At 36.0% G+C, this 17,939-nt stretch overlaps 1 protein-coding gene and 1 pseudogene across 8 annotated transcripts in view; both read right to left on the minus strand.

The window, feature by feature from the left end:
• Positions 1-17,939, minus strand: part of RARS2 (arginyl-tRNA synthetase 2, mitochondrial) — an 82,966-nt gene that overhangs the window by 27,704 nt on the left and 37,323 nt on the right. For all 8 annotated transcript variants that reach the window (XM_040474130.1, XM_040474132.1, XM_040474126.1 and 5 more), the window contains 3 exons: positions 14,959-15,014; positions 12,632-12,715; positions 8,490-8,566 (listed from right to left, as the gene is read on the minus strand). In XM_040474130.1, coding sequence (XP_040330064.1) covers positions 8,490-8,566; positions 12,632-12,715; positions 14,959-15,014 — 217 coding nt within the window. The remainder of the gene's footprint in view (positions 1-8,489; positions 8,567-12,631; positions 12,716-14,958; positions 15,015-17,939) is intronic.
• Positions 11,146-11,680, minus strand: LOC121029758 (60S ribosomal protein L23a-like; annotated as a pseudogene).

Consider the following 17,939-nt stretch of genomic DNA (forward strand, 5'->3'; position numbering starts at 1 on the left):
GAGATAGTAAACTGCAGACTTTTTGACGTTTTTTTAAGTGTTTATTTATTTTGAGAGAGAGAGAAAAACAGAGTGTGAGCTGAGGAAGAGCAGAGAGAGTGGGGGACAGAATCTAAAGCAGGCTCCAGGTTCTGAGTTGTCAGCACAGAACCTGACATGGGCCTCAAACCCATGAACTGTGAGATCATGACCTGAGCCAAAGTTGGATGATGCTTAACCAACTAAGCCAGCCAGGTGCCCCAAACTTCTTGACTTTTGAATGACATATCCATGGACAATTAAACTGTTGTCCAGCCTATAGGAACTGAGGCATACATATTTCTATGACTGTGATTGAAAATATCTCTCTCATACACACACACTACATGCACATTCACATGTAATTTATAATCAAACATATACAAAATATTCTTATTTTCAAAAAAAAATTTTTTTTTTAATCTAGGACTCTGAACTCAAATAGACAACATTTAAAAAATCTAATATGCATGTGAACTACTGGTAAGAATATTTTTAGAAAAAACTTTACCAGAATCTTTTCCCTTTCTTAAAATTTAAAATAGAAATAATTAAAGCAAAATAAACAAAACCAAACCCTAACACTTGAATAATCTTGGCATTTCAGCAATTTGTAATTATAAACCAAACATTACTGAAAATCAACTGACACTATCAAACAGAACCATAGAAGAGCCTTAATTAGCACTTAATCTGCCTGTAAATGAACAAGAAAAAACTGTAATTATTAACATTCATCACCGTTTTAGAAAAGAAATGCATTTTCCTTCACAAAATAACCTTAATACTATGTACTTCTGAAATTACAGACAATTTTTAATTTAGTCACCACAAACTTTTTATGTTTAGAAAGTATGCATTTTGAAGACAGCCTCCTTTTGAGGTTAGATCTAGACACAAAAGGAATAAAAAGGAAGTTTTAAACTTGGATTTGATAATAAGAATGTGGCTTAGGATGTTCTTGAGAATGGAAATAATTTTTCTTTTAGTTACCAAAATATGAAAGTGAGGTATATTTCCAAGAGGAAATAAACTAAACATTTAAGACTTCCTTAAAGGAATATTAACCTTTTCACTATTTCTAGATGCTAATATTCCCAAAGAAGCATAGGATATTTTATTTCTAATTTAACTGATTCAGATAATTACAGTCAGCTCAAGATGATCTGTCCCAATATAAAGAAATAAGTACGAGAAATAAAGTATATAATGCTCTCTTACTCTCTTAAATTTGATTCTAGAATACCACTGGCAACATAGACACAGTTTAATTCTTTGCTTACAGGGCTCTAACCCCAACCCTGGTTATTTCTGTCTTAAAACAGAGAATAACTACTAAGAACGGTCAGCATAACTTAGACACTAAAGACCCTTTTAACTATACAATTTGTCTTCTATCTTAAAATGCATTTAATTTTGTTCTAATTTTTTTAGAAAAAACATGTAATGAATTCATGATTACAACTCAAACAAAGAAGGTAATTTTTAATGTTGTTTCATGTCTTGATCAGAAATTCCTTACAGAACTGCTGGTTGAGATAGATTTCTTTTGTTTTCTTTTGGTTTTTTTTTTAAGGTTTATTTATTTTTGAGAAGACAGAGCATGAGCAGGCGATGGGCAGAAAGAGAAGGAGACACAGAATCTGAAGCGGGTTCCAGACTTTGAGCGGTCAGCACAGAGCCCAACGTGGGGCTCAAACCCACAAACCATGAGATCATGACCTGAGCCAAAGTCGGATGCTTAACCTACTGAGCCACCCAGGTGCCCTGAGATAGATTTTTAATGTTAAATGTAATATTAAAGAAACTCAAACAATACAATTATAATTTAAAAGATCAATATACAGTTAATAATAAAATAAAAACTTAGTAATTATCAAGTTTCTCATTAGTATATCATTAGCAGCATATAAATAGCATTTTTTCATCCATTCATCTTCTTTCAGTATTTAGAATCGCCTATTTTTGCTCTTTGTTAATAATAATGTCCATGATATACCTTTATTCAAGGATGATAAAGATTCACTTCTTATATATATTAGACACATGGTGATATACATTTCTCATGCTGAAAAAGTTTTTTGCTCATTTTGATGGGGTGGGAGGGATAATCACTGAGCTATTAATATGTACTCTGGTCTTGCTTAGTATTCCCATCCTTGTTCTAAGAACACTCAGAGGAAAATGAGGCACTGTAGTAACCCCCAGAAGAGTAGGCATTGGGAAGAAAGGCTAGTGGCTTTGGGGAAGATGGTCAAGAGTATGGTAAAACAGAAAAGCTGCCAGGAGAGAAGAAAGGACAATTGTCTAGGTTGAGGAGGGAATGGGGAAGGAGAAACATTCCCAGGAATAGCAAAAGCTGGGCAGCCTCTGGGGTGGTAAGAGGCCCTCTGAGGGAAATGATTTGTGGTGTCCCCACACAGGGAGGCTGATATCTAGACCTATGGAACTGGGCCACAGCTAGGATCTCCTATGTTTGTCATACAAGCAGAGCTGTGTGCCTCCAGGGCATTTATGTAGGCTGGGATACTGGGCACATCAGTCAAGACCAATGTGGATTAAAGCTAAGAAGAGGCCTCCATGCCCATCCTGAGATGTACATAAGAATGTGGAGGACTTTGTGATTTGGAAGATGAGAAACCCTTAACAATGACTAGAGATGACTCTTACCACTCTCAAAAATATGACTGGGTTCAGATTTAATTAGGCTTACAATTTAAGAGTTATTTCTTCCATGTAAGTATTATAATGAGTAAAATTCACATTAACCATAATAGTCACTTTCTCTGAAAATAGTAATGTGATCTAACCAATAAAGAACTCTTGAATTCAAGTCTTTATAAAGTAAACATTTCTAAGTGCACAAATATGTCATTATGTCTAGAATTGATTTAACTTGAATTACTTTTTTAAGTTGAAGAAATCTTTTTTGGAGACTCTAAAGCCAAAACAAACAAACAAGAAAAAAAACCCAACAATCAAAAAAAGCCCCATGGTCTCTTGAGGAATAGATACTTCTTCCACATTAAAAAAAAAAAAATGAGAGCAAGTAAATAGTATCATTCGTTAATTTGGTGCTTTGCTCTTGCCCTATATTCTACTTTTTTTTGTTATTAATATAGGGAAACTCAGGGTCAAACCTCTAATATACTATTTCCTACTAATACATTATCCTGTAACTTTCCAGGTCTTTTTTTATTAAATGCTCATCACTGTAATTACCTAAAAGCATTTTAGAAAGGGTAAGGGAAAAATAATGAATACTTTTGGGGCCATTATGAACTTAATATGTTAATATATCATGTTCCCTTTATAAATGCCACTGTTAGGGTACAGGGCTAATGGATACATTATTGTCATAATATTTATGTCTTAGGAGAGGCTGCTCATATTTCAGAGGCATTTCTATGGTAATCAAAATTCATGGCACAAAAACAGACACATAGACCAATGGAATAGAATAGAAACCCCAGAACTAGACCCACAAACGTATGGCCAACTCATCTTTGACAAAGCAGGAAAGAACATCCAATGGAAAAAAGACAGTCTCTTTAACAAATGGTGCTGGGAGAACTGGACACCAACATGCAGAAGGTTGAAACTAGACCACTTTCTCACACCATTCACAAAAATAAACTCAAAATGGATAAAGGACCTGAATGTGAGACAGGAAACCATCAAAACCTTAGAGGAGAAAGCAGGAAAAGACCTCTCTGACCTCAGCCGTAGCAATCTCTTACTCGACACATCCCCAAAGGCAAGGGAATTAAAAGCAAAAGTGAATTACTGGGACCTTATGAAGATAAAAAGCTTCTGCACAGCAAAGGAAACAACCAACAAAACGAAAAGGCAACCAACGGAATGGGAAAAGATATTTGCAAATGACATATCGGACAAAGGGCTAGTATCCAAAATCTATAAAGAGCTCACCAAACTCCACACCCGAAAAGCAAATAACCCAGTGAAGAAATGGGCAGAAAACATGAATAGACACTTCTCTAAAGAAGACATCCGGATGGCCAACAGGCACATGAAAAGATGTTCAGCGTCGCTCCTTATCAGGGAAATACAAATCAAAACCACACTCAGATATCACCTCACGCCAGTCAGAGTGGCCAAAATGAACAAATCAGGAGACTATAGATGCTGGAGAGGATGTGGAGAAACGGGAACCCTCTTGCACTGTTGGTGGGAATGCAAATTGGTGCAGCCGCTCTGGAAAGCAGTGTGGAGGTTCCTCAGAAAATTAAAAATAGACCTACCCTATGACCCAGCAATAGCACTGCTAGGAATTTATCCAAGGGACACAGGAGTACTGATGCACAGGGGCACTTGTACCCCAATGTTCATAGCAGCACTCTCAACAATAGCCAAATTATGGAAAGAGCCTAAATGTCCATCAACTGATGAATGGATAAAGAAATTGTGGTTTATATACACTATGGAATACTACGTGGCAATGAGAAAAAATGAAATATGGCCTTTTGTAGCAACGTGGATGGAACTGGAGAGTGTGATGCTAAGTGAAATAAGCCATACAGAGAAAGACAGATACCATATGGTTTCACTCTTATGTGGATCCTGAGAAACTTAACAGGAACCCATGGGGGAGGGGAAGGAAAAAAAAAAAAAAGAGGTTAGAGTGGGAGAGAGCCAAAGCATAAGAGACTGTTGAGAACTGAGAGCAAACTGAGGGTTGATGGGGGGTGGGAGGGAGGAGAGGGTGGGTGATGGGTATTGAGGAGGGCACCTTTTGGGATAAGCACTGGGTGTTGTATGGAAACCAATTTGACAATAAATTTCATATATAAATAAAAAAATTTAAAAAAAAAATTCATATTAGGGGCACCTGGGTGGCTCAGTCGGTTAGGCGGCCAACTTTGGCTCAGGTCATGATCTCGCAGTTCGTGGGTTTGGGCTCCGTGTCGGGCTCTGTGCCAACAGCTTGGAGCCTGGAGCATGCTTCAGATTCTGTGTCTCCCTCTCTCTCTCTGCCCTTCCCCTGCTCATACTCTGTCTCTCTCTCTCTCTCTCTCAACATTAAATAAGCATTAAAAAAATTTAAAAATTGATATTAATAAGCAATATGCAATGAGTCAAGTTCTAAAACTTGTAGCCAAAAAAAAAAAAAAAAAAAAATGCTGGTTATACATTCCTAAAACAGTGTTACATGTTCTCAAGGTCCATTCAAGTAGTTTAAACTAGGAGAAATCCTGAAATTACTTTTAAAAACTATCACTAAAATAGGTAAAAGTAGGGGCGCCTGGGTGGCTGAGTTGGTTAAGCACCTGACTTAGGTGCTTGATTTCAGCTTAGGTCACGATCTCACGGTTGGTGGGTTCAGGCTCCGCATCAGGCTCTGCGCTGGAGCGTGGGGACTGCTTGGGATTCTTTCTCTCTCTCTCTCTCTCTCTCTCTCTCTTGCTCTTTCTGCCCCTCCCCTGCTTGTGCTCTCTCTAAATAAATAAACATTAAGAAACAGATTATAACAGGTAAAAGTAAATGAGACACCCATATACTCATGATTTAGATTTAACACTTTTTACCATAATGAATTACTTTTTGATAGAAGCACAAAGGCTTTTTTATACATGTCACAAAACTTAATTTAAATGTTTTCTTTGAACCAATAATGTGAATTCTAAATAGCAAATATATTAGTTATTTAACTCATTAGCTAATTTAGGGGGAGGTATGAACTATTACAAAACCAGCTCCCCGTTTCATGACAAATCAGAACAACTAATAAATGGTTTTAAATGATGATCAACAAAAGTCCCATGTCCACACACAACAGCCAGACATCATGGGAAAAGAAGGACTACAGGTACACAGAAAAACAAGTAATGAAGCAAAGCACAAAAATGGGAACGCAAGAGAGAACTGATTGTAAATGATAAATATTTTCATCACAGAAAAGAAATGCTAAAACTATCCTATAATTTCTATACACAAAAACTGAGAAACTGAAACTGGGGGATACTGATCATGACGCCATTCAGCAGGAGGCAGGCCACAAACTGCCACTGGATGGCTGAAGCCAAATTCAAAACAGATATGCTGGAAGGTTGAAACTGAGAAAACTAAACTACTAATTGTGTTCCTGGTACAGCAATTTGAGGATGAAAGAAAGGAAAATGGTATGTAAGTAATTACAACCGATGGAAGTGAATGGCCAGAAGGGCATTCTGTCATGCCAGTGGAGGACAGGGCAGTGCATGAGCACCTGGGAGTCAGACTGCCTGTGCTGGAGCCCTGCATCTGGCCCTTGGGTTTTGCATCAGTAACTGCATGATGAAGTCAATTTTGAGAAATGGTACGAGTGTATCCTATAATAGTCAGCTCTTCCTTGGAACTATATAATAGGTCTGATATTCTCCAACTTAAATGGAAGAAAGGGACCAAAAAAAAAACCCCTACAAGATCAAATTCATACAAAATGTAACTGCAGGCATGGTGCTTGGGGCTGGCGATAAAAGATCGAGAAGACATGGTCCTTCTGAAAGTGGTTACAACTATAATCTGACAAGGAAAAAAACCAGGGGGTCCAGCCAAAGTCCAGGTTTTCTTTTAGGAACAGTATAAAATCATTTATTAATATTTGCCTAAAGCTCAAAAAAAAAAAAGGAAAAAATTCCTCACTTATGCCCAAAGTTTTTGTTGAAAATAATCTGCAATGATGGCTATAATTTTAAAATGAAATTGGGCTAGCAAAAATTAGCCCAAAGATAAAATAACCTGGAGGCTGCCACTTTAGGCTCCGCATTTTTTTTCTGTCCTGCAAAGGAAGAAACAGCCAGTTAGTACCCTAATGGATTTCTTTTATTACAAACAGCAACGTGGGTGTATTTGACTTGCTCTTTTGTCTATAAGTGCTGCTTCCCTATGAAGCTTTTAGGCAAAAGAACACTTAATGAAAGCAACACCACTGTTCCTTGAGTTTTTAGTTATTCACAGAAGTACCTCCTGCCCTTGTTCCTTCTTTATGTGCATCCATCAATCAACAATCTCTAATATAGCTGTATAATCTCCAACTTTTTATGAGTCTCAAAAGCCTGGAAATTTGTGATAAACTGCATAGAAAGAAACATACATTTAAGTTTCTATCAGGTTTGAGAACAGACTTTAGTAAAAATATTTAAAATACTATGAATGACAAAGACTTAACTATTTTCAGGGTTAAATAAAACATTTGAGGTGGGGTGGGAGAAAGATGAGAATAGTAACTCTCATATGAAGTTGTACTCTACATCCTTAAAAATGTTCTCTCAATGACAGACACAAGGTCTTCAAGCAAGTATTTTTATTTTCTGTGCAATGGGTTGTCTCTGTGGGCCTGAATCTGATGAAAGGTTCACTAAGCCTGTGGTAAAAAAATACTTGCCATTACTCAAAGTTTTAAAAAATAATACAATAAAAATTCTAGGCACTAAGGTGGCATGCTTTATTTACAGACGACCATAAAGAATCATTAATTTTTAAACTCTTGCCTATCAATAAAACTCAATGGAAAACAGAAAAAAATCTTTTGTTTAATATTATAAATAAAAATGTAGGCATTTAAAGTGCAGTGCATGCAGGGACTCAGGAGAAAATTACAAACCATTAAAACTCTTCAAGAATTACAATGTAATTTTTGTTAAATTTAACTACAAAGCTGCAGGAGAAAAATTATTTAACAGAAAGGAAAATCATGAAGCATTCTCAGTGGCTTTTGCTAGGGAAGTAAAGCATTATTTTGGTAAGTGCTCTTTCTTATGCACAGGTATAATAACATCTTTAGTCTGATCCCCAGTACGTCACCAACACGGCTGCTGTCATTGGTGTTTATTCTTGTGAGGCCCAGAAACAGAAGAGAGAACAATTAGGACAATGAAAAGGAAACACATCTCCTGGAGATTAATTGGGCAGGAAGAGCTTTATTAATGAACTCTAAGAAAAACTGAGGACAGTGAATCAAAGTACCCAAGGGACTATATGAAGCAGAATAGGAAGGAGTTCACGCTGGGCAAAAGCCAGGAAAAGGACCTAAAGACAGAAATTTAAAAAAAAGCACACACAAATTCAGAGAAACACAGGTATCTTCCCCCACACTAGAATAAGATTAAAAAAGTATATACTCATGTTTTTCTATTCTAAATGAATTATAGTTATTGCCATGAAGAAAGCTGCAGTTATAAAGCAACTGACAAAAAATTAAGAAATTTGCGTTGAATCTGTTATCCCATGTGTTTATTCTAAGATGACTCTATACCTAGAAAAATACTGTCCCAAATCAACTAAAACCTAAATAAACACTTGGACAGGAAAATGAAACGAACTCCCTAGTAAAATAAAAGCCACATTGCTATAATTCCTTGTTTTTATGAACATTTTTAAAAACCTCTGGGATTAAAAATTAATCCAAGCTGCAAAGTACTCTGAAAAAAATAAATTGAAGCATTTGCTACTATTGTTTCTTGCCAACTTACTTCAAAGAGGTGCTGTAAAGGACTGGACTGAAGTTTTTCTTCATAGCCAAACAGTTGGAAGCCAGTTCCCAGAAGACCTAGCACAGTAATACATAAATGAAAAAATTATAAAATGGAACAATAGAGAACAGTCATGGCAGGGAACAGGTATAGCTATATCAAAATATCAAGCCCTTGTAATTATGTGTCCTGAGAGCACTACAAACACATGTTATCATCTTCTGCTACCCCATAAACTCAACATACTGAATCACAAATTCAATATGTTGAATAGATCACTGAAATTAACTTCAAAGACACCAATGGACTATGAACTCATCAAAAGCAGGGTCTAGGACTAACTTGTCTCTGTATTAACAGTGCCCACCACCAACGTAGCAGACATTAATAAAACAAGCATTTATTGACTAGCTACCCTGAGGAAGGACATCATGATGCTACCTGCTGGATGCTTAAATTCTGTGAAAACAAACTTATGGGAGGTGATTTCAAAACTTTCTTTTTAAACTTGTAGATGTTAAAATAAAACAAAGATAGAAGTTGGCTTGGTGTTATAATATTAACCTTTAAAAAAATAACTGGAGGAAAACAATAAAAGACAAAACTCAAAACATACCTGGTTATCTCTCCCATTCAAGGTGACCAAGCAACAAATATCTTTTATCTGGCCATATATTTGTCTTTTATTTGTCAATGATTTTTTTTTTTTTTTTGTCTTTGATGATAAATTCTGCATTCAGGGATAGTATTAGTTTGAGCCTTATTTTTTTTTTTAATAATAATTGAGGTAATAGACTGTAAGTACTTATATTCTTAAGAAAGATGATCACAATTTCAGTTTAAAAGGATATATGCAAGGGCACCCGGGTGGCTCAGTAGGTTAAGCATCTGACTTAGGCTCACCTCATGATCTCACGATCTCATGGTCCGTGAGTATGAGCCCTGTGTTGGGCTCTGTGCTGACAGCTCGGAGCCTGAAGCCTGCTTCACATTCTGCGTCTTCCTCTCTCTCTCTGCCCCTCTCCCACTCTCTCAAAAATAAATGAACATTAAAAAAATATAAAGTTCCTCCATGTCTTTAAAAAAAAAAAAAAAAAGGATATATGCAGACTGGGACCAAGAGCAATAAAAGGTGGTTGAATTATTTTAAAAACCAATCTGTTTCTATAACTCTTATCAATTACTAAGCTTCTGATCTAAAGGAGCTATTGCCAGTGGGCCTTGCTGACATACATTTTTCTATGGAGGCTCACCAGAAAGTGGGATGCTACTGAACTCAAAGATGTAAAATAGGGGCGCCTGGGTGGCGCAGTCGGTTAAGCGTCCGACTTCAGCCAGGTCACGATCTCGCAGTCCGTGAGTTCGAGCCCCGCGTTGGGCTCTGGGCTGATGGCTCAGAGCCTGGAGCCTGTTTCCGATTCTGTGTCTCCCTCTCTCTCTGCCCCTCCCCCGTTCATGCTCTGTCTCTCTCTGTCCCAAAAATAAATAAACGTTGAAAAAAAAATTAAAAAAAAAAAAAAAGATGTAAAATATTTTGGAGTTTTAGACAAGAACTAGAAGGATGACTTAAAAATGTACCAGCCCTATTCACTTTTAACAAAAAGCAAATGTCAGGGTCTTAGGAGCAGGGTGTGGAAAGATGCCCAGACTGTTGTAAAAAATGGAAATAGGAAAAGTAAAGGCCAATGCCCATTTAATATTCAACCTAATATATTTTCAAAAACTAATTTTGTGGTTAGAAACTATTTGCCAACTTTTAATAGGAGATAGCTGAAACACCCAAAATTAAAACTCTTCAACCATTATGGTTATAATGGAAATGGTGACAGATCATTAACCATCGTAGTCCTTTAGAGAAACATTGCGATAATAAAATCCTGTAGCTAAAATTGAATACCATAATCACCTATTTGCTAATGCCTGTGAAATGCATAAATCGGTTAAGCTAATGTAAAGTGGATATCACCTATTAAATCTGATTGTTGAGCCTAGGGCCCAAATCTCTGACTACCAGCTATTGTGAAATGCAGGTGGATTTTTAAAATGCAGGGCATGTTTTCAGATTCCTCCACAGTGAATAGTAATGGTACTATTAATTGGTTCAAGTTCTACTGTTTTTAGAGACTAAATGAGATTTTTATTAATTGAAATGAAAGAGAAGGTCATGATAAATCTGTCTTTTAGAAACTTTGATTTCATTTCACTAGCTATGGACAGAACAGAATAGTATCAGTAAACTTTAGAACTGGTAGTGCACATTACACTTTATGGAAGCTTTAAAATATTATCTAGTGTTTCTTTTGGATTGGTACTGTAAAATACTTCCACAGATTAATTCATCAGTCTTAGTGCTTCTTATGTTTCAAGTCCTATGGACACAAAGATAATTAAGACACAATACATGCCTTCAAGGAACATGTCATCTAGCAGGGGAGAGAAGCACACAAGTAAGAAAAGAGTAAGGCAAGCTTATTTGAGGAGAGCTGGATACTAGGAACTTGGTGATGCGAGATGTAGGCAAGGGCCTGTGTGTCAGAGAATGCCTTAAGAGGTGATACTAAGGCCGGATTTTATATTATATTAATTATATTATATTATATTATATTATATTATATATTAATTATATTTTATTTTATTTCATTTCATTTTATTCTATTGTTGAAAAAATTTATATTTAGATTTAGCCAGCTGGACTCAGTTTAGATGATCCCAATTTTGTTGGCAACATCCAAAGCATCATAGTCAGGAGCCAGTCGAACATATGCTTTCTTTTCTCCATCGGTCCTGATCAGAGTGTTGACCTTGGCCACATCAATGTCATAGAGCTTCTTCACGGCCTGTTTGATCTGGTGCTTGTTGGCCTTGACGTCCACAATGAACACAAGAGTGTTGTTGTCTTCTATTTTCTTCATGGCTGACTCGGTAGTCAGGGAGAACTTGATGATGGCATAGTGGCCAAGTTTGTTTCTCCTGGGGGCACTCTTTCAAGGATATTTGGGCTGTCCTTGGAGACGCAGTGTCTTGGGTCGTCGGAATGTAGGTGACGTGCGGATCTTCTTTTTTTTATGACTGTGGACACCTTTCAGCACTGCTTTCTTGGCCTTCAAAGCCTTTGCTTTGGCTTCAGCTTTGGGAGGGGCAGGGGCTTCCTTCTTTGCCTTCGGGGCCATCTTCATGAAAGCAGGCCGGATTTTAAAACACACATAACAGTTGCCAGAGATTTTTAATTTTTTTTTTAATGTTTTATTTTTATTTTTGAGAGACAGAGACATGGCACAAGTGGGGAAGGGGCAGAGAGAGAGGGAGACACAGAATCTGAAGCAGGTTCTAGGCTCTGAGCTGTCAGCACAGAGCCCGACACGGGGCTTGAACTCAGGAGCTGTGAGATCAAGACCTGAGCCAAAGTCGGACACTCAGCCAACTGAGCCACCCAGGCGCCCCAATAGTTGCCAGAGATTTTTAAAAGTTTGCATTTCACATGCTACCAGAACTTCACTACCTTAGCCAACTTCATTTATCTTGCCCTTCCTTGATTACAGGTATACTATGAGGTAGGAATGGTTCTGAGTAAACTCACAACATTAGAGATAATTTGTGGCATTCAACTGTTTGGTTCTCACTTGTCTCTTCCTCTCTTTTTTTTTTTTTTGACCCCCTGTCACTGCACAATTTAAGAAGGAGCCAAAGTATCCCACTTTCTTTTTCTTCTAGGCCACTGGCTCAGGGTATAACAACAGATCACCCTCCATGTATAATGCAGGGAGGCTGGACCCCATTTGTTTGAAAAATGGCAGAGCTGTAGCTGGAAGGGATTATACAGCTAGACTTACTTCTTCCCTGGTACATTCACTCCTACATTTGACACATGTAAGCTACTTTTTCTTAATAAAACCATAAAAGCCTGTATTTATTGCCTTGAATGTGTGAGGTTTCCTCCCCCAAAACAGATTTGTGTGGTGAGAATTGTTCTAATAAATAGGATATAAGACTTATGCAAAAGAGCCATTAGAGGGAAAAAAAAAAAGGTAGGAGGCACTACTCTACCCAATGGGTTCTGCCTATATTCTGCATGATCAGGTGACATAATTAAAAGAAATTAAACTTAACAGTGAGATAAAAGAGAAAATTTCAAACTCACTTACCAAACTGCATGCCCCAATCTCCAAGGTAATTTATTCTGGTGACTTGATGTCCTAAAGCTTCTTTGAGATTTGCTATAAAATTTCCTAGTAATCAATAAAATATACAGTTTCTCATTCTTGTTATCCATTTTGGCATAAGAACCATGTGTTTCTCTATTATCAAAACATAACAAAAAATTTTTTGATAAAATTTACCAATTCAATTTTTTTTAGTAAAATATTCACTATTGTGTTTTCATCTATGTTATGGAGCAGGAGTAGAGAATTATTTGGGGGGCAGTTATTCCAAAGAACCTCACAATTTTCATAAGAACATAATTTTCAGCAACATTAGTGGGAGCTGGGAACGTATGTTAGAATAACTGAATTGCAAAGAAAATAAGAGAATCTCAATAAGTAACAAGAGATAATTTTGCTAATCCCTATAGAGCCTAAACCACACTGGTGTTTTTTTCTCAACAGCTCACTCTACCTTCTTTCAATCACTGAAATCCACCTCCTCATGCCTGCTCCCTAAGAGCACATGGTAGTTCAAGAACTTCATCTTCTTCTACTGCTGACACTGGTTTGATATCCAACACCTGCTTCACTCTCCTCGTGTGCACTCATATGCTGCAGAGGCTGGAAACCTAAAAATTACATTTCTCAGAAACTTCTGCAGTTAGGGTTTCAGAAGTCACTTATATTTGGGCAATCAGATACACTTTGCATGAGACTTCGAAGGTGAACATGAGGTGAGTGAGAGGGGAGCTACTTCTATTTTTTCTGACAAGCACAGCTGTGGAGGCTTTTTCTTTTTGGTGGCATCACTAATAGCCCAGTGTCCTGTCATGTGACTTCCAAGGGAACTGAAAGGGCATGGGGCTGCCTGTTTTGCTTATATGAATTCTAGAAGATATGGCAGGACTAGTGGCAGCGGTAGCATGGCTGTTACTGGAAGTGACTGCAGAAAAGGCAGAAGCTCCCTTGATGAACACGCTCTACGGTATAATTCTGGGAATCATTTATGTCACTTCACCCAAAGCTTCTTCAGCACTTCCAACAACTTTGTAAACTATTCAATATCCTGTAATAAATTCTTGCCTGCTTTTACTACAGTAGATTTAGTTTTCTGCAAATAATCCTTCACCAATATGTATATCTGACTCAAATTACTGCAGCTACTCCTTTTCCAGCTTCCTTACTTCTAGACTTTCCCAGTCTATACAGTCCTAACAGCAAACTTCTTCCGCTGCTACTCAGATTGTATTCTTATTTTTAATTAGCATCTTATTATCTTACAAATCAACTAAATAACACAAACCTAAGCTTCTGGAATTAGACTAATTTGAAATCCTGGCTATGATACTTACTAGCTAGGTGATTTTTGGAAAAGTTACTTTTGGTATCTGAGTTTCCACATATCATGGTAAATAACACGGTAAATAAATTCTCAGGAAGTATTATCTCTTCCTGGCCCATTCCTACAATTTTGACCTACTCATGTAGCTTTTCTTACACAGTATATTTTTTATACTCTTTCAAAAATCAAACCCTATCATTTCCTCTCTTAAAATGCTCCAGGAGATCTCTCCCACAACAAGAGGTGATTCCGGTTTAATAATGATCTATGCCACAAAGTACCGATTGCTCCGATTCTTAAAAATATTCAAACGACAGGTTAAATGATCCCTAAGGCACGCAATAGACAGATTTCCACACCAGAAGACAGATCAGATGAGATACACTTCAAAGTCTCTTCAATTCTAATTGCAGTTTTTAAATTGGGCTACTGCATCATGTCATGTTTTAAATAAATGAAGATCTTAGCATATACACTGAAGCATTACAGCTATGAAGTACAATAGCAATCTTTCTTAGAATACTCGTTTCAATTTCCAGTTTTGAATGCTCCAGTTAGCACTCAAGTGATGGAGATTGAGTTTCTTTTTTCTAATTGAGATATAATTGGTATTATAAGTTTCTTTTTTAAAACAAAATATATAGAACAAAAAACCTGACAAGATTACCATCATCCACACATTAACTATTTTCATTTTTGCATCTTTCAGATCTTCTTCATATGCATGCATACTTTAAAAAAGTTAAAATCCTCAACAAACCTAACAGTTAAAATTAGTTTCTGAGTCAATCTTTTGGTTTTCAAACAAATTTTTTTCTACTTCTAAACCAATTTTTCCCATTTCATATATTAGCATTGGGCTCATATAAGTTTGAACTTTGTTTTTCGTCTTCTGGTTACTTAAGCATTAAACCATTAGCATGCATGATCAAAATATTGCCTCAAAGTCATGTTTAGTATTTTCTGTGAAATGAATGACACTCACCTATGATGGTAGAACGCAAATGTCCAACGTGAAATTTTTTGGCAACATTAGGTGAACTGCAAATAATTGCACAAGTTATATTTCTGTTCTATGAACAGGAGTTCTAAAATGAACTAGGTCATGCTTCTACAGTTTAACATAATTGGGGACTAAGGCCTTTGGTAATTCAGCTCAAAGTTAAGTGAAAAACTAGAAATTTAGAGCAAAGACAAATTAGAATTCAGAAAGAATTATTGAAACTGATCCTGTGATTCACAAGGTAGTATCATACATAGAAATGGCACACTTAGGAAGCAGATACATTTAAGGATTGATAAAAAGATGAAGAAATTCAGAGACATCGTTTTGACATAAAAACAAAGCAGATTATTGGGAATTAAGTTTAGTATACCAGTTACAAATCCTTTATCCTCTTAAAAATTACTGACTCCATAGAAATTTTGTTTATATTGGTAATATCTATCAACATCTACTGCATCAAAACCTAAAATTGAAAAATATAAAAATATTTATGCATAAAACTTCCCAGAATAATTGGAAATGTGGTTCACCACTCCAAATTCTCAGTCAACACATTTATCACTTCTCTGTATGCTCAAGAAGTTGTAATCAATAATTTAACAATAGCAAATTGCTTCTAGAGCACTAACTACCTGACAGGCACAATTTCATGCACTTTATATGTATTAATCCTTTAATATTCATTCGAGTTGTGAGGTAAGGTACTCTCATCGCTTATTATACAGATGAGGAAACTGAGACAACAAGGAAAAAAGATAATGAAACAAATGTGGTAACAGCCTGATGCCTCTTGAATGTGGGTGATAAGCATATGGATTTAACTGTACTGTTGAGTTTTGTGTATGTTTGAAAATTGCACAAGTTTTTCAATATTGAGAAAAAAAAAATAACCTGAACCCACTTGATTAAACATGGTAAAATGAGAGCTTAATTTTGGTCTGTCTTCAAAGCCTTATACCAAGAGTATTACAATTTAAAAAACTGATTCTACATAAATATGCATGCAGTTGTAAAATTAGAAAACAACAAGAATGTTCATTTAATTATTTATAAAGTAAATGTCCTTCTAGAAATTAAAAAATAGGGAATCTTCCATTTCCCACCAAGACAGAGTAACAAGGATTGGATTTATCCTTCTGCCTTAAACAACCAGAAAACCAGAAAAATGTATGAAACACTGGTTTTATGAAACCAGACACTGAAGGGCTATGATCCCTGAGAGAATGAGAAGTAAAGTGACCTTGAGCAAATGTGTGAGCTAAAGCAGAAAAATCTATGGCATGGAATGTTTATATTACAAAAGAAAGCCTCCAAACCAATAAGACATCTAATTTTCTCCTTTAAGAAACTAGAAAAGGAAGACCAAAGTAAGCAAAATAAAAGATAATATAGATAAAAGCAAAGTCAATAAAATAGAAAAAAAAAAGAAAATATTCTACACCCTAATTGCAGTGGTAGTTACATGATCTGTACACCTTTGCCAAAATTCATCAAATTATATGCTGAAATGTTAAACTGTATTATATTGTGCATGATTATATTCCAACAAAGCTGATTTTAAAAAATGACAACAGAATAGTATGAAACAATAAAAATAATAAACCACTTCATGCTCTGTCTCTCTCTGTCCCAAAAATAAATAAACGTTGAAAAAAAGAAAAAATAAAAATAAAAAAAAAAGAAAAAAAGAAAAAAAAAAGAAAAAAAAATAAAAAATAAAAAAAAAAATAAACAAGCCCTGGATATACTTCAAATATTAAAGGAATACAAGACATTATTTAGTGAAAAAAGTAAGCAGCAGAACAATGTGTAAAAACAGACTATCTCTAGGTGGGTAAACAGGAAACTAGTATTGATGAATGCCCATAAGGCGAGAACTAAGAAATGGGAATGGGGAAGAAAATTCCTTTTCACCGAATATTCTTTTATAATCTTTGAATTTGATCAAGCTAGTTATTTATATTATCTTTTTTTTTTAAAGTTTTCGCAGAGTTTTTGTATTGTTTTCTCTAGGACTGGAAGAACTGCATCTACCTAGGTTTTCAGCCTTGACAAAATGTCCCTTTTGAACCATCAATATGCTATTCTTTGGTACGATTTTCCTACTCAGAACAAATACAATGAAACGGAAAGTACAAATTCGAGTCCCTTGGCAACAAAAGTAGCCCTGGTGAACGACTTATAATTTGGATACCTTACTGAATCTTGTAAAAAAAAAAAAAAAAAAAAATTATGTAATTTCCTCAATCTTTAAGAAAAGACAAATATTATTGCTCTTAATTTCCAGATAAGAAACCAGGAAAATAAACTGTCCTATCCAAGACTGTCGAGTCAGTTACTAATAGTCACAACTGGTAACCCAATCTCTCAGATTCTCAATTTCCTAGAGGTCCTCAATCTGTTTTGTGAGAACACTTCACACTGGGGAATAGCAGGGGATGGGGAAGACTGAGCTGAGAAAGAAGAGGAAAGTACACCACTGCTGACTGTTCCTGAAAGTTTGATCTGTACAAAATAGGAAAGGCTGACTTTGCAGAGAGGAGGGAGGCAACAGCAGTTAGCTTCAAGTCTTATACCACCTACTCAGCTAGAGCTCATATATGATGGACAGTCCTCTACTCTGGCATTTTATCACGATACTCCTAGATCTGACAAAATATATGAGAATCAATACTGTATGTCAGGGAGGCAGTAAAGGTAAAGTATACAGGCTTCAGAGTCAGAGTTAGTCTATGGCCCTGAGCAAGTTACTTAACCAATTATTACCATCAACACCTCAACTTAGAGGGCAAGTTTCTTGAACACTTATCTCTTGTTTTTTGGGGGTAAAGTTACCCTATTTAAGATACTATATATTTAAAAAGCTCTGTTCTCCCACCTCTCTCATTTTCAGAAGAAATTCTTTATTTTATTTTATTTTATTTTATTTTATTTTATTTTATTTTATTTTATTTTATTTT

This window comes from Herpailurus yagouaroundi, unplaced genomic scaffold (assembly GCF_014898765.1).
Source record: "Herpailurus yagouaroundi ecotype Mexico unplaced genomic scaffold, PumYag 139, whole genome shotgun sequence".
Lineage (NCBI taxonomy): Eukaryota > Metazoa > Chordata > Mammalia > Carnivora > Felidae > Herpailurus > Herpailurus yagouaroundi.